The following is a 22289-nucleotide window of genomic DNA, read 5'->3' as shown; positions in this document are numbered from 1 at the left end:
AGACCTCAGCGCCGGGAGGAGGGCATTCGCCGGGGTCAGCGGGGGCTGCTTGGTTACTTGGTACCCGCATGGGGCCGCGGAGGAACGTGGGGGTGGCTTTCCTGCTCTGTGGGGGCTCCACTGTCACCTGCGCAGGAAGTGCTGCGAGAAGGCTGGCCCAGAGCCCTTGAAGTCCCGGGACACGTTTAGTCTGTCAGGCAAATGAGCGCCGCCTTGGCCCGGCGCCCTACCCTCCGGGAGCCCACGTCCCTGTAAGAGGGGCGGCGGGCAGGATCGTGGGGTCTTGAGGCCAAGCCCGGGGAGGGGGCCTAGCGGGCGGGAGGGGCGGCAGGAAGCCTCGGTCCCGGGAACGGTTGGGGCGCTGGCGTGCGGGAGCTCAGGCTTTGAACGGACTTCAGTTCCCACCATGCCTTGCGCCAGGGGGAGGGAACCGAGCTTCCCGACAGGCCGTGCGCGGTGCCGCTACGGGTCTTCGGACGCACCGGCGCCGCGAGGCCTTGTGGGGGTTGCAGTTCGGGGCGACGAGGGGCGGCGAGGGCGGGCCTCGGCTTCCCGGCGGGCTGCGCGGCTGCCGGCGGTTGTCGGCGGGGCAGTCCGGCGGGTAGTGGCGGCGGTTCCGGCTGCGGCACAGCGGCGGGCGAGCGGACGGGCCGGGTCAAGTGGGCCTGGCGGGATGCGGGGCCGCCGCCGCCTCCTGAGAGTCTGAGCGTCGGCCGGGCCGCGCCCCCCGCCCAGGCCGCCGTGGTCCGAGCGTCCCGAGCGCGGGCCGGGCCCAGCGCCGCCGCCGCCGCCGCCGCCGCCGCCGCCGCCGCCGCCGCCGCCGCCGCCGCCCCGGGCCGCCCCCGGCACCTCCCCCGCCCGGGCCGGCCCGGCGCTCATGCGGGCCGAGCCCCGCCCCCCGCCCCCCGCCTGAGCCCGCGCCCGCCCGCACCATGCTCAAGTGCATCCCGCTGTGGCGCTGCAACCGGCACGTGGAGTCGGTGGACAAGCGGCACTGCTCGCTGCAGGCCGTGCCCGAGGAGATCTACCGCTACAGCCGCAGCCTGGAGGAGCTGCTCCTCGATGCCAACCAGCTGCGTGAGCTGCCCAAGGTGAGCGGCCGCTGGACCTGCCGCCGGCCCAGCCCTCGCACCGGGTCGGCGGGCTCGGCCTGGCTGCGACAGCCCGCTCCTCTGAGCCCTCAGCAGGCGCTGGCCCGGGCGGGACGCCGCAGTTTCCAGTCGGCCCTGATGGTTCTTACTGGCCGGAGCCCCACCCCGGCCAGCCCCACCCTCCTCACCCACCGCCGGCGCTGGCACCAGGTGGCTGCGGTCATCGGGTGCCTGCCTGGGGGCGGGGATGGTCACAGCCTAGAGGAGGAGCTGCAGATTGAAAGCCGTGGGGGAAGGTGGATGGGGTTGGAGTGCATCAGGGTGGAAGGTGAACCCGGCGTGACTGACTGATAGGAATTTGCTGGACTGCTCTGGAGGTGGGGAGGCCACGCTTCTGTCCGGACTGCTCTTCTCTTCCTCCTGGGTGTTGGGGTGGGGTCGGGGGTAGCCGTCTTAAGGTGCTTGTCCTTGGCAGGTCTGTGGTCCGTCTACTTCTCGCTGCCTTGTTTCTTTTGGACAACGTATTTTCCTCCTTTTAAGGCCACTTGGGAGAGGAGGTTAAAGGAAGCAGGTCACAAAAGGATTTCCTTTTTGGAGAAGGGGTGCAAAGTGGCCTAATGCTTGGGGGCTGTGTGCCACAAAGGGTGTGGCTCCGTTCTGGGCCTGGACCGGGCCTCCTCACGGTCACCTCCAGGTCCCACCACACGTTGCCTGCAGCCCCTGCGCGCGTGCAGCCCGTATTTGTGGCCCTCTCCTGTCTTCTTTATACTTTTTTTTAGTAGTTGTTAAATTCTTGTCATGGGCTCAGGCTGGGGTGGCTGCTGGGGTGCAGTAGCAGAAACCACCACAGGCCTTGGAGGGCCCACTTGCTGGGTGGGTGGAAGAGGTGATTCAGGGGGTGGGTGGAGCCTTGAGGGAACACAGAGAGCAAGGAACAGGGACTCATCAGGTCAGAAAAAATAAGTGACTTTCCAGCTGAGACTTGAGTGCATAGAGCAAGTCACGTGGCAGCGTTGTATGGGGGGGATGATTCTGAGGTGACACAAGTCAGAAGTGCGGGAAGATGTGTATCTGTTTTTGTCTCCTTGCATTTCTCACTGCAGACCAGGGTGATGGGACAGGACCCGGGGTTCCTGTGTGGCCTGGAGCAGGGAGGGGCCTTCTGCTACAGGGCCCGTCACCCCTGACCCTACCCCCTGCCCACAGCCCTTCTTTCGGCTGCTGAACCTGCGCAAGCTGGGCCTGAGTGACAACGAGATCCAGCGGTTGCCCCCTGAGGTGGCCAACTTCATGCAACTGGTGGAGCTGGACGTGTCTCGGAATGGTGTGGAGCCTGGGGCGGGTCTGGGGTGGAATCTGAGGGTGGCAGGAAGGGCTTTGAGCTCCTGGAGGCTGTGGGCATGTTTCCGTGGTGACCCCTCTCTCCTCACAGACATCCCTGAGATCCCCGAGAGCATCAAGTTTTGCAAAGCCCTGGAGATTGCAGACTTCAGTGGGAATCCTTTGTCCAGGTGGGTGGTGGCCATGGCAGGGGTGGTAGTGGGGCTTGGGAGGTCCCGCAGCCTCTGCCTGGGCATCTGAGGACCCCTTGCTCCCCTTAGGCTCCCCGAAGGTTTCACTCAGCTGCGCAGCCTGGCTCATCTGGCCCTGAATGATGTGTCCTTGCAGGCGCTGCCTGGGGACGTGGGCAAGTGAGTGCACTCTTGGGTGGTGGGGGCGCTCAGGAGAGCCCTGTTCCTACACCTCTCCCCACCGTCCTACCTTTCTCACGCCCTGCCCTGATCTTTTTCAGTCTCGCCAACCTGGTGACCTTGGAGCTCCGGGAGAATCTGCTCAAGTCCTTGCCTGCGTGAGTGGCTTGGCCCTGCCAGCAGCCGCCCTAGGCCTCTTGGCCCCAAGGACCACGGCCGTGTGGCCGCGACAGAACTTGCTCTGTTTCCTTTGCAGGTCCTTGTCTTTCCTGGTCAAGCTGGAACAGCTGGATCTGGGAGGCAACGATCTGGAAGTGCTGGTGTGGAGAGGGCGGGGCTGTCGTGGGTGGGGCGGGGCCAGGCAGGGTTAGTGAGCCTCGTCCGTCACTCTGTCCCTGTCTCTTCTTGCAGCCCGACACCCTGGGGGCCCTGCCCAACTTGCGTGAGCTGTGGCTGGACCGGAACCAGCTGTCGGCCCTGCCCCCGGTGAGTGAGGGTGTGGCTGCCCCCGCTTCATGCTTGTCCGTCCCCTGACTCTCTGCACCTGCCTCCAGGAACTCGGGAATCTGCGGCGCCTGGTGTGCCTGGATGTGTCGGAGAACCGGCTGGAGGAGCTGCCTGCGGAACTCGGGGGGCTGGTGCTGCTCACTGACCTGCTGCTTTCGCAGAACTGGCTGCAGCGGCTTCCTGACGGCATTGGTTAGTGCTGGGAGGGTGTGGCTGGGGGTGAAACCAGGTCTAGAGAGGGCTTCTGGGGTAAGGATCCTGATTTTGCTGGGTCCTGGGACACAGCCCCAAGGAGGGGGAGACCGGCCTGAGGCCAGAGTGGGATGGCTGGGGCTGCTCCTGAGGAACCGAGGCAGCTTGTGGTGGTGGGCGGGGGTGGTGAGCTCGTGAGGGCACGATGGCAGGTCGCGGGCAGCGGGTGCATGGGAGCTGGTGGGCCTGGTCAGCTTGGCAGCAGGATGGCAAGGGTGGGGGGGTGAGCTCTCAGCGTTCTTGAGGTGCAGGAGGCAGGGTGAGGGGCAGGCTGTTTCAGTCGTGTGGTTGACTGGGCTCCCTGCCTCACTGAGTCCCGTCACCGTGTCTTCCTGATGCCAGGTCAGCTGAAGCAGCTGTCCATCTTGAAGGTAGACCAGAATCGCCTCTGCGAGGTGACGGAGGCCATTGGGGACTGTGAGAACTTGTCAGAGCTGATCCTCACGGAGAACCTGCTGACGGTGGGGCCCAGCCCCACTGGTGGCTGGTTTCAGAGTTAGCATGGGATGCAGACGGGGGGACGTCTGGAGGCGTGCGGAGTGGCAAGAGACCAGTGGCTGGAGGGGTCGGGGCCCTGGAGCAGGGGCAGAGGCCGCCCTCCGAAAGCACTCAGCTCCCTCCTCACGCTACCCGGGGGCTTCTGCTGATCTCCGATCCTCCCTCCTCCCGGCCAGGCCCTGCCCCGCTCCTTGGGGAAGCTGAGCAAGCTGACCAACCTCAACGTGGACCGGAACCGCCTGGAGGCACTGCCGCCTGAGATTGGGGGCTGCATGGCACTCAGCGTCCTCTCTTTGAGGGACAACCGCCTGGCTGTCCTGCCGCCGGAGCTCGCCCACACGGCCGAGCTGCATGTGCTGGATGTGGCCGGGAACCGGTGAGTAGCCCCCGTGCCCTCCTGGCCTGGCGCCCACTGAGCTGACCGTGCCCGCTGTGCCCCTCCACCTCCCCCACCCTAAGCTAACCGTGCCCCCGGCCCCCAGTCTGCAGAGTCTGCCGTTCGCCCTCACGCACCTCAACCTAAAGGCCCTGTGGCTGGCGGAGAACCAGGCGCAGCCCATGCTTCGGTTCCAGACTGAGGACGACGCCCAGACCGGCGAGAAGGTGCTCACCTGCTACCTGCTGCCCCAGCAGCCCCCGTCCAGCCTCGGTAGGTTGCTGGGGGGCGGGATGGGGCGTGGCCTCGGGTGGGGAGGGGCTTCCCCTTGACACGCGCTTCCGCAGAGGACCCGGGGCCGCGGAGCAGCCCTTCGGAGAGCTGGGGTGATGCCCCACTCGGCCGCGTCAGCGTCATCCAGTTCCTAGAGGCCCCTGCGGGCGACGAGGACGCAGAGGAGGCTGCTGCCGAGAAACGGGTATGGGGGGGTGGGGTCCCTGGGGGGCTCCCTCCTCCCCACCCCTGCCTGACCCCGGCCCCGCCCCGCCCCTCACCCCTGTGCCCACTGCAGGGCCTGCAGCGTCGGGCTACGCCTCACCCCAGCGAGCTCAAGGTGATGAAGAGGGGTGTAGAGCGTCGAAGCGAAGCCGCCTCCTGCAGGCCCGACTCCGCACAGCGCTCACCCTCACCCCCGCCCTCGGAGGAGGTGCCTGGGGGGACCCGCGGGGCGTGGGAGGGATGCCCGCCTTACGGGCTCTCCTGCTTGGGAGCCCCAGCCTGGGTGCAGGGTTCCGGGGCCCTGTGTGGGCATGGGGAACCGGCCAGGAGAGGCGCCAGGTTGCAGTGGGGGGGCTCAGGGCCAAGCGCCCACACCCTCCCGCAGAGCAGGCTGCCCCCACCGATGGCTGCCAGGCAGACACGGGGGTCGTGTGGCGTGGACGTGCGGGCAGCTGCAAGAGAGGAGCCAGAAGCAGCTGGGTCCTCGGCAGAGGGAACTGAGTAGTGGGCCCATTCCCTGTGGTGTTTTTCTTGGGCGCCTACGTTGTCAGCCTTTGTGAAGGGGGCTGGGGCAAGAACCAGGCAGGCCTGACTCTACTCATTCAGGAGCTTTGGCAGCAGGACTAGGGGAAGCTTTAGGGCCCCTGGGGTACAGCAGGACGTCTGATGCCTGGGGGACAAGTGGCAGGGCCTCTGTCTGTGACACAGAGCCTTCCACCCTGGGAAGCTGCCACAGCTTGTCTGCAGAGACGTGCTCACTCTGGGGTGCCTGTCCTTCCTTGTGCTGGTGTCATCTTGGGTACTCGGAAGACCTTTTAGGGTCTGCAACACAGAGCAGTGGCTTTGTGTGCCCGTAGCTGTTTGGTAGAGCGTGGCTTCCCTGGGGGTGGGACAGTGGGCACCCCAGAGGGCTGAGCACAGATTCCACTCCCTGCAGGGAAGGGGCAGCTGGGAGGGGGGAGCCCACGAGGTGCTGTGGTCAGGAAGCAGGGAGCCCCAGGGTGGGTGGCCTGCGATGTGGGGTCCCCCAATAGGTGGCCTGACCCACCACCTGACCCCGCCACAGGAGAAGAGGCTGAGCACTGAGTCTGGCCTGAGTGCGGACTCGCACCTGTCTGCCAGCACAGCCTCCCAGGGTGAGCCCGAGGGCCCGCTGGCCGAGGTGGAGGAGCCGAGCCAGCAGGAATCCACGCCAACCTCCCAGGAGGAGGTCACAGAGGAGATCTATGAGGAGGTGAGACTGGCCTTGAAGGCTGCTTGCCCAGGGGTGGGCCTGCCTCCCCCTGCCCCTCCTCCTTCCCAAGCAGGTTGCTGTCAGAACCCATCAAGGTGCAGGAGGGCCCCGCAGGTGTGCTCTTTCCTATGTGGAGCCCAGCAGGAGCCTTGCTGCCCCAGGCAGGGGCGAGGGCCTGGGGATGAGGGCCTCCACCCCATGGCCAGGTTTGGCATGGGCCCTGCCCTCCCACATCCGTCACCGCCTCACATCCCCCTTTTGGGTTGCTCCCGGACCCCCCAGGGACCTTTATCGTGGCCCTGATGGGCACCCCAGCGTCAGGCTGCTGAGAGTACAGCGCACGGGGTGGGCAGAGCCTCCTGGCCCACCGATCCCCATCCTTCTCTGATCCGAGCAGCGGGGAGCCTCTCAGAGCCCCTGTTTGCTGCCACCTTCCCTGGGCCCGCGTGGGGGTGGGCCAGACCGACGTCCTCCCACTCGGCCTCTCGCAGCCCACGGTGCGCTTCGCGGAGGACACGCTGCTCCTGCCCGGGGAGGATGGCGAGAGCGAGGCGGGGCAGCTGGAGGCCCCCTGGCCCGTGCCGGGTGAGAGGCAGCGGCTCATCCGCAAGGACACGCCCCACTACAAGAAGCACTTCAAGATCTCCAAGCTGCCCCAGCCTGAGGCCGTGGTGGCCCTGCTGCAAGGAGCACAGCCGGACAGTGAGGGCCCGGTAGGGTCTGGGGGCTGGCACAACGGCCCCCACGTGCCCTGGGCTCCTCGAGCCGAGGAGGAGGAGGAGGAGGAGGAGGAAGCTGAGGAGGCGGCAGCGGCGGTGGAGGCGGGAGCCGTGGAGGCGGGCGAGGAGGAGGAGAGCGAGGGGGCTGTGGCTTCTGCACCCTCTGTCAAGGTGGGTCTGACCCCACGCGCCAGCCCAGGCCAGGCCGGCCAGGCCCCTCGGTCCGCACTGGCGGGATCTCAGATGACACTCGAGGCCCGTGTCTTGAAACCAGCTGTGGAGGGAGGTGCCTGTCCCCACCCGCCTGCCCTCCTCTCCCGGCTGGCTGCTGACTCCACCCAGAGCTCCCATCTCAGGGCTCGGGCGGCCACTCTTCTCTGCCCGGGTTCCTCTGCCTTCCCTGGCTCTCCTGAGGGCTGGCTTCCAGGCGGGCTGTGGGGCCCTCACCCGCCTCCTTGCCCTGGTCCTCAGGTGCCTCTCACGGGGCCCCTGGGGTCCGGTCTTCTCCGTGGGCTGCCCCGCTGCCACAGCGCCCCTGTGTTTGCGTCGTCGGTGATTCTGCCCTGAGCACGGCGGCATGACGCCGTGACAGCTGAGAGGGCCTTGGACAGTCAAAACCGGGACAGCCAGGCCTAGGCTCAGCCCGTGGTGGGGCCCCCCTGGGACCCCGTTTGGCAGGTTGGCAGAAGCAGCCAGGCCTCCAGACTGGAGGGGACCTCGCGCCTGGGGGCGGCACCAGGCACAGGCTCGGGCACAGGCAGGAAGGGCCCGGCACTCAGGCTGTGGGAGCTTGGTGTGGTCTTTTCTCTCCTTCCTGCTCGAGGTGGGGCCGGGCAAGGCGGTGGCGGGGCTGGGCGTAGCTGACCTGCATGCCCTTGCTGGTCCTGTCCTGACAGGGAGTGTCGTTTGACCAGGCCAATAACCTGCTGATAGAGCCCGCTCGCATTGAGGAGGAAGAGGTCTGTACTCGCTTGCCGCCCTGTGCTCTGTACCCCGGGCTGCCGCTGCTCGCTTGCCGCCCTGTGCTCTGTACCCCGGGCTGCCGCTGGCCTCGCTTCCTGGGCTGTGGGTGCTGCGTCTCCTTCCTCCGCTCCTGCGCAGGCCTCCTCCTGCCACCTCAGAGCCGGGGCCTGGGGCGCCTGACGGCCCTCTGGCACAGATGGGGGGGGACAGGGCGCTGGCCTCCAGGTGAGGGTGGCCAATCTCGGGGGGGTGCTGGGCGTCCCCCACCTCCCTGCCTGCGGCACCTCGGCCCAGGCACCGTAGGGCAGCCTCGTCATCCTCGGACGAGGGCTCTCTCCAGGTTGTACTCCCTCAACCCCGGCATTACCCGCCCTGTCCAGCTCCTCTGTGGCCCGAGCCAGCCCTGGGAGAGGTGGTCAGTGGCCGGGGGGCCTGGGCCCTCCCCGCTTCCTGCTGAGTTCACCGGCAGCCCCGCTCCCTCGGCCGTCCTTGGACACCGTATGTCTGTTCTGCTTCCAGCTGACGCTCACCATCGTGCGGCAGACGGGGGGCCTGGGCATCAGCATTGCGGGCGGCAAGGGCTCCACCCCCTACAAGGGCGACGACGAGGTGAGCAGCCGCTGCTGCCCTGCCCACTCCGTCCCGCTTGCGCCGCTTGGTGGCCTTGAGGACTGTGGGGTCCCCGTCCCCCAGAGGATGAACGGGGACCTGGAGGTCGGGGCTGCCCCGCCTGCCTGCAGTCTTCAGCCTCGCCTGCCTTCGCTAGTGGCCGCTGTACTAGGCATGGGGTCAAAATTCTCTGGAAGCTTTTGACCGGCACCTTCTCACTCCCTGACACCCGGGACCTCGCGGCGGCCCGCGCCCAGCCCCACTGACCACCCCAGGCCCACTTCTGCTTTTCCCGCACCCTTGGGCATCTCTGCAGCCCCAACTTGGGGGCCTCTGGGCCTCGCAAAGCTGCCGAGGGCCCCTCCCCCAGAAGGGCAGGGTGAGGCCCCTCCGTGGCCTCTGTCTACGCTCTCGGTCTCAGTTCCTGTCTATCCTCCAGGGCATATTCATCTCGCGGGTATCTGAGGAGGGCCCTGCGGCTCAGGCTGGGGTCCGAGTAGGCGACAAGCTCCTCGAGGTGAGTCGGCAGCCCCCGGCCCCTGTCTGAGTGAAATACTGGGCCCTCGGGGCCTCACATCCTGGCTGTCAGGTGCTCGGCTGCCTCCCCTGCAGCCAGTTCTCCTGAGAGTCCCAAGCACAGGGCCACTGGTGAGGCGTGCAGCTCATAAGCCAGAGCTTCAGGGGGCTCAGATGCGAGCCCCTGAGGCAGAGACCCCCGTCTGGGCAGGAGGCCTGGTGGGGTGGGGCCCTGGCCGTGCTAGGAGCAGCGATCTCAAGGAGAGATCTGCTCCTGAGGGTTGGTCTAGGAGGGGTTCGGACTTCTAACACGTTTGGGTGGCGGGTTGGTTTCTGCCCTGGAGCCCCTGCCCGTGCACCTGGCCACCCAGCCCTGGCAGGTGAGCTCATCGTGGGAGGCCACGTGCCGGTGCTCACAGCTGTCGCAATAGGGCAGGTCTGAGGGCAGTGTGCCCGGCCCACGGGGCAGGGGGGCCAGTGGACAGAAGGCTGCGGGGCCAGGTGGGGCTGGTCCTACATCCGAATTTTATGGAGGAACTGCTGTACCCCGATGGCTGGGGGAGCCTGAGTCAGGGACGGGGTGGAGGCAGGGGCTGGAAGCCCAGAAACTGCAGGCACGCTGGGCTGCGGGTTTGCTCAGATGAGAACGTGGCAGGGGTTTCCAGACCTGGGAACCCAGGTGTGGACCCGCAGGAGGGGCCTCCGCCTGCTGTTCTCGGCCTGCGGGCGTCCTGGCCCCGGGCTTGCACAGGCGGTGGGCACGTAGATAGCAGGGGTGCTGACGACCCACCACTTTCCCTGGCGCCCGTCCCCTGCGCTGCCTGCCCACCTGTAGAGGGGCCTGCCCTGACGAGCGCTGTGGCCTGCAGGTGAACGGCGTGGCCTTGCAGGACGCCGAGCATCAACAGGCCGTGGAGGCACTGCGTGGCGCGGGCACCACTGTGCACGTGCGGCTGTGGCGGGAGCGTATGGTGGAGCCCGAGAACGCGGTCACCGTCACGCCTCTGAGGCCTGAGGACGACTACAACCCCCGGGAGCGGTGGGGAGGCGGCCTGCGCCCGCGCCCACGCCAGCCCGAGCCGCCAGGGCCCCTCCGCCAGCGTCGCGTGGCCTGCCTCGTGCGCAGCGACAAGGGCTTGGGCTTCAGCATCGCTGGGGGGAAAGGCTCCACGCCCTACCGGGCCGGAGACCCGGTGAGGCGGGTGGGCAGGGCCAGGGAGGGCTGCTGGGGGCAGGGCCAGGCCAGCCTGTAGTAAAGAGCTCTCCTTCCCTCTTCCCTGCAGGGTATCTTCATCTCCCGCATTGCTGAGGGGGGCGCCGCCCACCGGGCGGGCACCCTACAGGTCGGCGATCGCGTCCTCTCCGTGAGTGGGGACAGTGGGGCCCTCCCAGTACCCAGCCGCCTCACTCGCCCCATGGGGCCCCCTGACGGGCCACGCTTTTGCAGATCGACGGGGTGGATGTGACGGAGGCCAGGCACGACCACGCCGTCTCCCTGCTGACCGCTGCCTCTCCCACCATCGCCCTGCTGCTGGAACGGGAGGCCGGGGGGCCGCTTGCCCCTGGTACTCCGCCACACTCACCCCCACCCCCTGCTGCTACCACCACCACCATGGCCACTGCCAACCCTGGGGAGCCTGGGCCGCTAAGGCTGGCCCCCAGTCTGCTGGCCGCTGCCCTGGAGGGGCCGTACCCAGTGGAGGTGAGACCCCAGTCCCCACCCTTAACCACTCCCCGGCCCCCTCCTCCACGTCCACACGGCTTTAGGGATGGGGTGCTAGCCGCACCGGTGGGGAAGCAAGTACTTAACGTCCTCTGCGGCTCCAGGACACCAGGGCGTCATTCAGTGGCGGGTCTCCTCCTGTGATCTCCTGTGCAACACAAAACGGCCTCCCTGCAGTGGAGCGCCCTGATCCCACACACTCTCTGGGCTTGGAAAGCGCCCCTTTGGTACTTTGCCAGGCCTGTTCCAGCCACCCCTCCCACCCCTCCACGTCCCCAGGAGATCTGTCTGCCGAGAGCTGGGGGCCCCTTGGGGCTCAGCATCGTTGGGGGCTCCGACCACTCCAGCCACCCATTTGGCGTCCAGGAGCCCGGCGTGTTCATCTCTAAGGTAGGGCGGACCCTGCAGGCATCCTTGTGCATAGAGGGCCCGGCCCAAGCACAGGGCAGTCAGAGCCCCCGCCCACTGCGCACCACCGTCCCCCAACAGGTGCTCCCCCGGGGCCTGGCTGCACGCAGTGGCCTGCGGGTTGGGGACCGCATCCTGGGAGTGAATGGGCAGGATGTGCGGGACGCCACCCACCAGGAAGCGGTCAGCGCCCTGCTGCGGCCCTGCCTGGAGCTGGTCCTGCTCGTGCGGAGGGACCCGCCGCCCCCGGGCATGCGGGAGCTCTGTATCCAGAAGGCCCCTGGGGAGAAGCTGGGCATCAGCATCCGTGGGGGCGCCAAGGGCCACGCAGGGAACCCCTGTGACCCCACGGACGAGGGCATCTTCATCTCCAAGGTGAGCGTCCTGCCTCGTCGGCCCTGCTCCACTGCACTCCTCGGGGCAGAAGGGGGCTCGGGCATGGGCTGGTCCTGAGCTCTGGGGCCGGGTCTCCCCGCAGGTGAGCCCCACAGGAGCGGCCGGGCGAGATGGTCGCCTGCGGGTGGGGCTGCGGCTGCTGGAGGTGAACCAGCAGAGCTTGCTGGGCTTGACGCACGGCGAAGCCGTGCAGCTCCTACGCAGCGTGGGCGACACCCTGACTGTGCTTGTCTGTGACGGCTTTGACACCAGCGCCCCCGAGGTCAGTGCCCCCGCCCGGCCGGTGCTCTGCCACGGGGACTGGGTCCTTCCCTGGAGGGGTCCCGGTGACCTGACCCTGTGCGGGCCGGGACAGCTGACCCTTTCCGCCTCCAAGCCTGGGAAGCGCTCGGCCGTCGTGAGTCAGCCTCAGGGGTGACCAGGGCGGTGCTGGGCCCTGGTCTTGGCCACCGCTCATGGCCTGTGGAGGCTCTGGCCCGGGTTGGACGAAGCATGTGCACAGACGGCCTGGTCGCGTCTTGAAAGAAAAGGCTGAGTTACCTGCTTCCAGGTGAGCAGTACCTGTACCGTGTGGCCGCTGGGCCAGGGCAGGATGGCGCAGAGCCGGGCACACGGCCTCCCTGCAGACTCGCACAGGACCCCACCCTGCTGGCCCAGGCGCCATCCTGCTCTTCTGGCAGCGCCTCAGCAGGGAGCTCGGCACCCAGGATCCCCCCATCCCAGGTGGGCCTGTGGCAGAACCCAGCTGTCTTCCCTCCTAGCCCCCTGGAGAGTGTCTGGGCTCTGGAGGCCTGGTGCCTGGCCCAGTCTGTGTCCTGGACAGGCCCAGCTTCCAAGCCTCAGCGTCCCCTCTGCTCGGGAGGGTCCCGCTGTCCTGCTCTTCTCCGTTCTGTTTTCTCCACGGCTGTCCCCGGGCGCCTGGCATAAGCTGATGCCCACCCAGGTCTCCGAAGGCTCCTCACCCGCGGTGGCTGCCAGCCCCACCCTGAGGCGCCCTTGCTGGTGCAGCCTCTGGGGTGGGGCCGTCCCCTGTTCGGCTGCAGTGGGTCTTTGGGATGGCGACTTACTGCCCCGCCTGCCCTGCGCTGCCGGGGAGGGATCAGCCTCATTCTGTGTGTCGTCTCCTGAACGGGGAAGGACTCTGCATTCGTGTTCTTTGCTCCAGGGCTGGATGCTGGGCTGGAGGCCCCACTCCATGGGTTCTGGGGCCGCCCTCTGCTGGCTTCCGTGCCCACATCTCTGTGTAGTCACTGGAACCCTGTCGTTTCTGGGGAGCAGTCTCTCAGGTTTCCAGAGAAGGTTTTGCCTTCCATTTACTTAATTAAAACGTGTATTTAAGTGTTTTAGTCCATACATTTACTTACTTAAAGCTTTTTGTACAAAGAAAGAGAGTGAATACAGCTTCAGGGTAAAGGGTGGGGGCTGGTGTGTTCCAGACTTTACAGGGGGCCCTCGCTGTGTTCTGCTGGTGGTTCTTTGACTTCCTGCATCTGGCCTTCTCTCCAGCGTTGCTGTATCTGTGCTGTGTTACCAGCCAGAGCGCTCGGGAGCCCGTCTTTCTGCTTTGGGGGGAGTTTCTGCAGGAAGGAGTCCTGGAAGAGTGGGTGCTGGGCCAGAGGCCACAGGCTTGCCCCGTCTCCCACCCCCTCCCAGCCTCGGGCAGCACCAGCTTCTGTTCCCGTGGGATCTGGCAGGCAGTGCCATCTAGTTTCCTCGTCCTTTTCCTTTTGGGAGTTTGTGTTTAGTCACTAATTCACTTAACTCGTGTAACTTGCAGTTGCTCCTCTGTGTTGTAAGTTTCAGTCTTTTATTGCATAGGGCATGAGTGGTTTTGTTTTTTGCTGTTTAGGAACAGTCTCTCTGGGGTTACAGAAATGGAGACTTCTGTGAATTAAGTCTTCTAAACTTCTTTATGATCCCTGGGTTTGGTTTTTGCTTAGGAAAATCTCCGTTGCAAGATTGTCAAAGAACTTTTTTAGAAAACATATAGCTCTGTAATCCACCTGGAATTGCTTTTCAAGCAGATGATCTTTGGTCCCAGTGGTATGCACTAAAACGTCTGTCATTCTCCCACTGATTTGGGGAAATGTGACTTCCTTGTGGGTCAGATCCACATTCCTGTGGCCCAGGATGTGGCCCTGGGGAGCCGGATGCGCCCTTGGGCCAATGCTGCTGTCCTCAGTATAGCCACTTTAGACTGTGTTGTGAAGTCACCCACTTTTTTTTCTTCTTTTGAAAAGTTTAGTCTATTTTCATGTGTTTCCTAGGAATGGACCTGCCAAGTTCCCTAACAAAAATTGGTTGGGACTCAGGGATTAGCTTTGATCTCTGTGTAAGTTTTCCCCAAGCACATTCATAGATTGATCTTGTTTCCTTATTAATTCTCGTCGGTGGCTTTTTTTCATCCCCTAGCGGAAGCCCTGCGTGTGGCCCGATTGGTGGCTGCGGGTCCCCTTTTCCTGGGAGGTCAGGCCCCTCCGTCCCCCCGGGACCCGGTGATGGTGGTGGCCAGTGGCCTTCCCTTGTGCCGACTTGCAGGCTGAAGTTTATATAGCATTTTTTTTTAAATTTGGAGGGCTGTTTCCATTTATAACCCGTAAGAGTTATTCTCTGAAGTGGGTGTTGAGTTTTCTGAAGTCGCTTCATTGATGGTTTTTACAGCCCTGTGCCAGGTGGGGTTGAGGCTCAGCGCACAGGTTTCCTCTGGCTGGCTTGGTGCTTGAAAGGAAAAGGGGTAACACCGTTTGTCCCCCCACCCCCGTTTCTCTGAACCTCGGCCCACCTGACTCACCTGCATTGACCCATGTGACCCGTATAGGAATCCGAGTTTGCAGCCATTTCCCCGAACTTTGATTGGATTCTGCAAACCCGCCTTTGTGTCAGCCCGCGCCCTGTCCCTCCTCCCCGGTGCTCGGCACGGTGGTGGGGCGGACTGTCGTTAGTACCTGCCTGTCTTGCTCCTGGGCCACAGCCCCTGGGGGCTCCTGTACAGTCGGACAGCCCTGGTGGCCGGTCTTCGGCTGCAGGGCCTCGGGGGCCGCTGTGCACTTTCCAAGAAGCCTCCTCGCTGTAGTTCTCAGCATGCTGGTGCGAGGTTGGGAATATTCTCTCTCCTCCGCCTCTTCTCCTCTTCTGTGGTTCTGTCACCTTTTTGATCTGATTTCTGCTGCCTCTTCCTCCTCATCATACTCACCAAAGTCTTGTGTATTTGAACGGACTTTTCAGCTAACCAGCTTTAGGATTTGATCAAGACTGCCTTTCTTGTTTAGTATTTCCTTGATTACTGCTCTAAAGAAGAAGCCTTCAGTTACTCCTTCTGCCTCTGTTGCTTTTATTCTCCTGACCTTTCTGTAAGGAAGAAATTTTCTTTATCAGCTATTTTTTACTCCTAAGATAAGATTTTATACAGGAGAGGTGTGATAAATACTTTGATTCTTTCCTTTCGTTTGTTGATTTTTTAAATAACAAGCTGGTGCCTTGGAAACCCCCAAAGATGGCTACAGAGGTGTTTTTCTGTCTTTGTTTTTAGGGTCTGTATATTCTCGGTGTGCCGTCCTCGTTGGGCAGTGTGGCTCCCGTGTCCTTTGAGTGTGACACCTGTCGTTCGTTAGCGTCCTGCTCTCTGGTGTGACCAGGTGTCCATGTATTTCCTGCCCCAGCCCTGGGCGTGGCGTTCAGAGCTGTCACTGGCCGGGTGCTTGTGGCTCTGAGCTGTGGTTGCTCCTGGGCCTCTGTAGCACATGAATCCTGGGAAGTGAATAGTTTTGGAAGGAGAAAAATCATGAATTTGTGCTGTTACTTTCAATTCATATTTAAGGTTACAGGGTTTTGGCTTTTTTGATTTTATATTTCTTTTTCTCATCTTAAAAACTGTTTCAGTAAATTAAGTAACATTACCACAATTATAATTTCAAAAAGCAATATCAATATTATTGCTAATAATGAAACCATTAATAGCGTCTTTTCTTTTTTAATTTATTTGGCTACACCGGGTCTTAGTTGCAGCATGTGGGATCTTCGTTGTGGAACGCAGTCTCTTAGTTGCAGCATGTGGGATGTAGTTCCCTGACCAGGGATGGAACCTGGGCCCCCTGCATTAGGAGCATGGAGTCCCAACCACTGGACCACCAGGGAAGTCCCCATTAATAGCATCTTAAATTTCTTCATGTCCTTAGGGTTTATCCACTGAGGAGGCACAGTCAAAATACTGTGATTTTAAGTCACTTGAAATAATTCTCTGAATTGTTCTATTGCCAACTTGACATACAGTTAGGCTTACTCGTTTTCTGTTTTTAGAGATGACTTTTAAAAGATCACTTTTTTTTGTATTTTTTTTTTTTTTTGCCTTACGCGGGCCTCTCACTGCTGTGGCCTCTCCCGTTGCGCCAGGGAAGCCCGATCACTTTCTTATTATAAGTCTTACGTGGCCCCAAAGCCAAAACTACGGACTCGCACCTTGAGGAGTCAGTCCCGTCTCCGCCCCACAGGCCGCCATCTGCCGTAGTGTTGCTTTCTCCTGCCATTATTTCTTTCTGAAAGATATAAGCAAATATATAAAATAATTTTAAAGTTGGAGGAAAGGGGCTTCCCTGGGGGCGCAGCGGTTGAGAGTCCGCCTGCCGATGCAGAGGACGCGGGTTCGTGCCCTGGTCCGGGAAGATCCCACATGCCGCGGAGCGGCTGGGCCCGTGAGCCATGGCCGCTGAGCCTGTGCGTCCGGAGCCTGTGCTGCGCAACGGGAGAGGCCACAACAGTGAGAGGCCCGCGTACCGCAAAAAAAGAAAAAAAAAAGTTGGAGGAAAGCGTCAAGAACACTCACTCAGAGGCCCCATGTGCGTCCCACCAGTGGTCTCGGGGCTACGCCAAAGGCCACGGTCCGGGGCATGCGGGTGTCTGGTTGCCACGCCTGCTCAAGTCTCCCTGACTCTGGCCTTGAACTTCGAACGAGCACAGGCCATCATCACTGTGTGGAACAGCCCTCGCTGTGGGTCTGTCCGGTGTTTCCTCAGGACGGGCTTCAGTGGATGCCCTTTTGGCAGGGTTAATACAGAGGTGACACTGTCTTCAAGGGCCTCCCACCAGGACGCATGGATGGTGGTGTCCTGTCAGTGACCCTCTCCACGGGGGCGTCTCCGGGTTGCTCCACTGCAAAGTGACGCTTTTCCCTTGAAATTAACAGGTGCTTTGTGGGGAGGTGCTGTGAGGCCGTGTAACTGTCCTGCTCTTTGTCGGGCTCCCCCCAAGCATCAGCCCCGCCGCTGTCCATGCCTCAGTCCCTGGTGGTAGCTCGTGTGCCGTCCCTGTCCCTTCCACACGTGTTGAGCGGCTTCCTGCCCTGAGGAGGAGTTTTCCCTTCTTCCTTAGCGTAGATTTGCCAGTTTCCATTTTATTTCACAGGTGATAGTTTGTCACTACTGCTGTTGATTTTGGTGCTCAAGCCATCCCAGACTCGGCTGATGAGAGGGGCTTCTGGCTGGCCCTGGCCCTGTTAGCACGACCCACCTTCCTTTAAGCGGCTTACTTTCCGCCACAAGATGTCTGGGGTCATTTCATACTTTCCCACCCAGGAGCACTGGTTCCTTTAGTCAAAGTGATACTTAGAAGTCAAAGTCTGGGCCCTGGGCATGCTCACGGCTGTCGGGGTGTCATGGTCTCAGGACCTCTCAGTGGCTGGAATCACACCTGTGAACGTAGGCACGTTTGCATCAGCGATTATCTCTGTAATTCTGGAAGAGCATGTGTTCACATCATGCCTTTATCACTCATTCCAGTCGGCACCACGGGTCAGCTCTTCCAAATTCGAACAGACTTTTCTGATGTGAGAACCAGTGTTGTCCTCCTTGCCACTTGGACTTCCGCCTCAGTCCCTCTCTGTGCTGTCAGGCACGTTGCGGCTCCACCCCCCACCCCCGCCATCTTGTTGTCAGTTCTTTGCTCCCCGGGGTGATGGTTACGTGGCCAGCCTTTTCTGCCCCATGGCCCAGCGTCACTGCCTGGGAATCCTGCCCCGCATCAGGACATCCTCTGGTGCATGCAGTGTACAGATGTGACCTGTGGGTGCCCCAAGTCACAGACAGGATGATGGCATGGTGTCCCGAGTGGGCGGCGGCGCTGCTCACAGAGCCCGCCCCCAGAGGCCACCTCAGGTATGTGTGGTCACTCAGCCCGCTCCTCCCGCAGGTGTCCCCAGGCATCATCGCCAACCCCTTTGCAGCAGGCATGGGCCGCCGGAACAGCCTGGAAAGCATCTCCTCCGTCGACCGGGAGCTGAGCCCCGAGGGCCCCGGCAAGGTCAGAGCCGCCCGCAGCCAGCAGCCCCAGGGCTCGGGAGCCTAAGGCCGTCAGTCCTGACCACTGTCTCTGCTCACAGGAGAAGGAGCTGCCTGGACAGACCCCACAGTGGGGGCCGGAGGCCGTGGTGAGTGTCCGGGTTGTCCGTGCCCTGCACGGTGGGCTTCTCCGCACACGGGCCCATGGCTCCGAGCTCTGGCTGCCCGCCCCGCCCCCCTAGCAGCTGCCTGCCCCACACTCGGTGGCAGGCACGGCCCCTGGTAGCCCTGTGTCCACTCTGCCCCCCAGTGTCGGAGCCTGGAGAGCCTGAAGCTGGACTGCCGCGCCCTGGCTGCCACACCCAGCACCGGCAGTGTGCAGAGGGTCAGTCCCTGATCGTCACACCCCTGTCCTGTCCTCTGTCTGCTTACCTGTCCGTCAGTCCTGCCCCTGCCTTAACCTCCTTCCCTCCGCCTGAGACCCTTGCAGGGCAGGGCTTTCAGGCGGCTGCCCCCAGGGGGAGGGCTGAGGCCTGTGGGGGCCCTCACATGGCACAGGGGCTGGAGGAGGGGACTGGCCAGCGTGCCCAAGCTGGAGCGCCACCTCCCAGCCTGGCACGTGTCTCGTCCTCCTGAATCCGTGAACCAAGCCGTGAAGCAGATGCTTCTGCCCCCTCCTTAGAGCCCAGGACGTGAGGTGCGGCGCGGCAGGGCCAGCTTCTGAGAAGGCCCTTGGCCTCCGCCCCAACCCTTCTCTTGCCGTCAGACTCACCAGGCAGGCTGGGCAGAGGGGCTGTGTGGGCCCAGAGGGCTTGGGACAGGGCCAGAGGCAGGGACAGCTTGAGGCCACCAGAGTGGTCAGGGTGGGATCGGGCACCAGCCACGGTGGGGAGGACGGGCTGGAGCAGCTGCGGGAGCCCCAGAGACCATGGTTGGCGAGGAGGCCCAGCACTCCCAGCTGGGGGTGGGGACGCCGGGAGGGAGGCGTGTGCTTCTCATTCCTCTCCCCAAAGCTTGAAATAACCCCTCCCGGAGGGTGTGCCCCACCAGCTGCTGCTGGGAGACCCCGCAGGACCGACCATAAGTGGTCGGGAGGAGGCTGCGCTGGGTGAGAGGCCGAGTGGGGCCTGGGGGCTAAGGGAGCCTGCTCAGGGCCTCTGTGAAGACCCTCCCTCCCTTGACCACAGACAGGCAAGAGCAGGAAGTCCCCAGGATGGGAGCCCAGTGTCCTCTGAGCAGAAGGGGCACAGCTGCAGGGTGGCTGGCAGGAGTCGGGGCTTCCCCAGCTCATGGATCTCTGAAGCTCACGGGGAGGGTGGGTGGCATCGCTGTGGGGAAAGCCCGCCTATCTCGGGATATTCCCTGGGCTGGTCAGGTCAGGGAGCTGAGGACCAGCCTGTGGGACCAAAGCAAGCACCCCAGCCCCCAGGTCCTCCTTGTGGGGCCCCAGCCCTGCCCAGCCCTCATCCCACCCACCACTCGGCTCTTCCAGGTGCCGTCTGGGGCAAGTGGCGGGAAGATGACTGAGGCCCCCTGTTCCCCTGGCCACCAGCAGGTGAGTGCACACGGGGCTGGGGGGTGGAGGACTCCAGGGAGGTGCTGCCTGCAGAGCTCCCTCCTCTGGGAAGGGGTTTGCCAGGGGACAGCGCCTCCCCCCAGCTGCCATCCGTCACTCTTGAGGACACAACCTGTGGGCCCCTTCCTGGCAGAGCTGGGTGGCACGGGGCTGGGGAGCTCCTGTGGCTTCCTTGGGCAGATGGGCTGTGGGTGGTCAGGGCGGCCCCACCCCCATCCGTCCTCCCGTCTGGGAGCCCCTAGGGGCCAGCTTGGCCCTGCCCCCACCCCCACCTGCTTGCAGAGGCTCCCTGGTTCTGCTGCGTGGGGAGGGCCAGGCGTGGGCACCTCCTCTCGCCTGGTGGCAGGGTAGGGGTGGGCACTGGAAGTACCTGCTTGGAGCCCGGCTCCCAGCCTCTGCCCCTTCCCAGCACGGCCTCACACCCTGGACACCCGCCCAGCCGCCCACCTGGGCCCCATCTCTCTCTTTTCCCCGTCCTCCCCCCAATCCTCACATCCCCTCACCTGAACCGATTCCTCCTGGCCCCTGCACCTGCCCTTTGCAGACAAAGCCTGGGGTGATCCAGCCAGTGGCTCAGGCCTGGCCAAGGGGCTCCCCGGCCCTCAGGGGCAGAGGTGATCCCCAGTCCGTGAGTGCCCTGACCCGGGGGGGGGCCGGGGGGGCGGGGAGGCAGTCAGCAAGGACAGCTGGTGGTGGGACGGGCGGTGGCTGCAGCCGGGACAGCTGTCACCACACAGCTCGCTGTGCCCCGTCCGCCAGCCCCCCTCCCCGCCCTCCCCTGACGAGCTGCCCGCCAACGTGAAGCAGGCGTATAGGACCTTCGCTGCCGTGCCCGGCCTGCACCCACCCCTGGAGGCCCCTGCTCAGGTAGGTGGTGGGCCCCGGTCCCCTGCTGCGTGTTCCTGCCAGGGTGCGAGACGCGAGGGCCCGGCTCTCAGGGCGTGCTCTCCCCAGCCCCCCACGCCTGGGCCCACGGCCTCCCCGGAGCAGCTGTCCTTCCGCGAGCGGCAGAAGTACTTCGAGCTTGAGGTGCGGGTGCCCCAGACCGGGGGCCCCCCTAAGCGCGTGTCGCTGGTGGGTGCCGACGACCTGCGGAAGATGCAGGAGGAGGAAGGTAAGCAGCCCACTGGGTTGGGCGAGGGTGGTCGGGGAGGGGAGCACCGGCTCCCAACCTGACCCGCCCCTCCCCTCCCCTCCCCCAGCCCGAAAGCTGCAACAGAAGAGGACGCAGATGCTGCGCGAGGCGGCGGGGGACGCGGCGGACGCGGGGCGCCCGGAAGGCGAGGCCCCGGAGGACGAGGAGCCCGAGGAGGAGCCGCCCTGGGCCGGCCGGGGCCCCGCCGCAGGGTGAGCTGGGGGAGGGCCCCCCCCAGCGTCTCCCCCTCCCCCCTCTCCGCCCGCGCGGCGCCCCTCCACCCGGCTCTCCTGTCGCCCGGCCCAGGCTTGGCCCCGCGTCCCCCCCGCCGCAGGGAGGCGGCGCTCCGGTGCGGACGGCCAAGGCCGAGCGGCGCCACCAGGAGCGGCTGCGCGTGCAGAGCCCGGAGCTGCCGGCTCCTGAGCGGACCCTGTCCCCGGCGGAGCGCCGCGCCCTGGAGGCCGAGAAGCGTGCGCTGTGGAGGGCGGCCAGGTGAGGCCCCGCCCCGCGCGCTGCTCCCGCCCCCTCCCCTCCCCTCCCCTCCCCTCCCCTCCCCGCCCCCGCCCCCGCCCTCGCCCTCCGACCCTGCCCAGCCCGCCCGCCGCTCCCCTGCCCGCAGGATGAAGTCTCTGGAACAGGACGCTCTCCGCGCACAGATGGTCCTCAGCAAGTCTCAGGAGGGTCGAAGCAAGCGGGGGCCTCTGGAGCGCCTGGCCGAGGCCCCCTCGCCCGCGCCCACCCCGTCACCCACCCCCTTGGAAGGTCTGTGCGTCGTGGGGAGGCGGGGGGCTCAGCCTGCGGCGCGGACCTCTCCCGACGTCCACTTCTTGTCCCTCCAGACCTCGGCCTCCAGACCGGCACCTCCCCGGGACGCTTGGTAAGGAACCAACGGCTGTCACCCTTCCCTGCACTCCTCCCCTGGTGGGGGGCAGGGATCCAGACTCCCCCAGCCCTCTTTCTTCTCACGCTCTTTACCTCTCTCCTCACGCTGTCCTTTCAAGGCCTTGTCTGGGAGGAAGTTTGACTACAGGGTGTTTGCAGCCCTCCCCTCTTCCAGACCTGTCTATGACATGCAGGTACCGGGCCCTCCTGGCCCTTCTGCAAGACAGCCCGACCAGCTCCTGCCACCTTTCTGCTGTGCCTGTCACCCAGCCCTGTCCCCTCCTCTGGTACCCTCCCCGTCTCTCTGTGGCCAGTCCTGTCCACCCACCTCCCATCCTCCAGCCAGGGCTCAGCAGGGACCCACCCAGGCTCAGGTGGGTGGTTTCAGGCAGGTCTGGGGCGGAACCCTGAGCAGCCCTTCTCCCCATCACAGTCGCCAGATTTTGCTGAGGAGCTGAGGTCCTTGGAACCATCTCCGAGCCCTGGTGAGTTGGCAGGCGTGGCCCCGGGTGCTCCCAGGGGGCCTGGGGCCCATCAGCTCACTCCCCGCCCCCGTCGGCCAGGTCTGCCAGAGGAGGATGGAGAGGTGGCCATGGTGCTTCTGGGCAGGCCTTCGCCAGGCGCCGCGGGCCCCGAGGAGGTGGCCCTATGCAGCAGCCGCCGCGCCGTGCGGCCGGGGCGCCGGGGCCTGGGCCCGGTGCCCTCCTAGAGGGTCAAGGTACCTCCCCCGACTTGGGGTGGGGGCCCTGCCAGCTCCAGCACCACCCTTGCCTCGAGTCTTTTAACCCGGCCGTTAGCATTTTCAAGAGTTCTGGCCGCTAACTGCCCCCTCCCCAGCCGGGACCTCCTGGCGAGACTGTAACTAGTGATGTTTGTACAACCAAAGACTCTATTTTGTGGTTTAAGGAGAATAAAATTGACTACGTTTTACCTCTAGTCTGTCTGT

The 22289-nt window shown here is 64.3% G+C and overlaps 2 protein-coding genes across 18 annotated transcripts; one reads left to right on the top strand and one right to left on the bottom strand.

Annotated features, from left to right (window-relative positions):
• Positions 1–462: 462 nt before the first annotated feature.
• Positions 463–879, bottom strand: LOC125961714 (short stature homeobox protein 2-like). The gene has a single exon (XM_049700517.1). It carries the CDS (start codon positions 877–879, stop codon positions 463–465), a length of 417 nt encoding a protein of 138 aa, XP_049556474.1.
• SCRIB (scribble planar cell polarity protein) lies at positions 810–22279 on the top strand. 17 transcript variants are annotated; one of them, XM_033419974.2, is made up of 39 exons: positions 810–1091; positions 2298–2415; positions 2524–2602; positions 2693–2782; positions 2884–2940; positions 3039–3102; positions 3194–3268; positions 3337–3481; positions 3884–4002; positions 4216–4415; positions 4522–4688; positions 4763–4893; positions 4987–5121; positions 5980–6147; positions 6639–7037; positions 7763–7825; positions 8349–8438; positions 8878–8955; positions 9824–10147; positions 10238–10297; positions 10402–10656; positions 10957–11067; positions 11167–11460; positions 11564–11743; positions 17662–17772; positions 17852–17899; positions 18061–18135; positions 18433–18447; positions 19243–19305; positions 19871–19954; positions 20086–20193; positions 20281–20440; positions 20529–20673; positions 20768–20953; positions 21081–21223; positions 21301–21338; positions 21463–21537; positions 21777–21828; positions 21907–22279. In XM_033419974.2, exons 1-39 carry the CDS (start codon positions 933–935, stop codon positions 22050–22052), a joined length of 5010 nt encoding a protein of 1669 aa, XP_033275865.1. In that variant the 5' UTR covers positions 810–932; the 3' UTR covers positions 22053–22279. The 17 variants fall into 17 exon arrangements, 16 of the variants coding, with proteins under 16 accessions (XP_033275865.1, XP_033275872.1, XP_033275875.1 ...); XM_033419973.2 differs by having other exon boundaries at positions 854–1091; positions 7781–7825; positions 10238–10318; XM_033419971.2 differs by having other exon boundaries at positions 855–1091; positions 10238–10318.
• The last annotated feature ends 10 nt before the right edge of the window (positions 22280–22289 follow it).

The sequence above is a fragment of the Orcinus orca genome, chromosome 17, assembly GCF_937001465.1.
Source record: "Orcinus orca chromosome 17, mOrcOrc1.1, whole genome shotgun sequence".
Lineage (NCBI taxonomy): Eukaryota > Metazoa > Chordata > Mammalia > Artiodactyla > Delphinidae > Orcinus > Orcinus orca.
The sequence above is the reverse complement of the archived record's forward strand: the minus strand, read 5'-3'. Positions and strand labels throughout refer to the sequence as shown.

What these genes read in the sequence shown, in the direction of transcription:
- LOC125961714 (XM_049700517.1), bottom strand. Translation starts at nt 879, where the DNA reads ATGAGCGCCGGGCCGGCCCGGGCGGGGGAGGTGCCGGGGGCGGCCCGG.
- SCRIB (XM_033419971.2), top strand. Translation starts at nt 933, where the DNA reads ATGCTCAAGTGCATCCCGCTGTGGCGCTGCAACCGGCACGTGGAGTCG. An exon ending in GCTGGACGTGTCTCGGAATG is followed by an intron (nt 2,416 to 2,523) that starts GTGTGGAGCCTG and finishes CTCTCCTCACAG; the next exon opens with ACATCCCTGAGATCCCCGAG. An exon ending in GCACCTCCCCGGGACGCTTG is followed by an intron (nt 21,339 to 21,462) that starts GTAAGGAACCAA and finishes TGTCCTTTCAAG; the next exon opens with GCCTTGTCTGGGAGGAAGTT.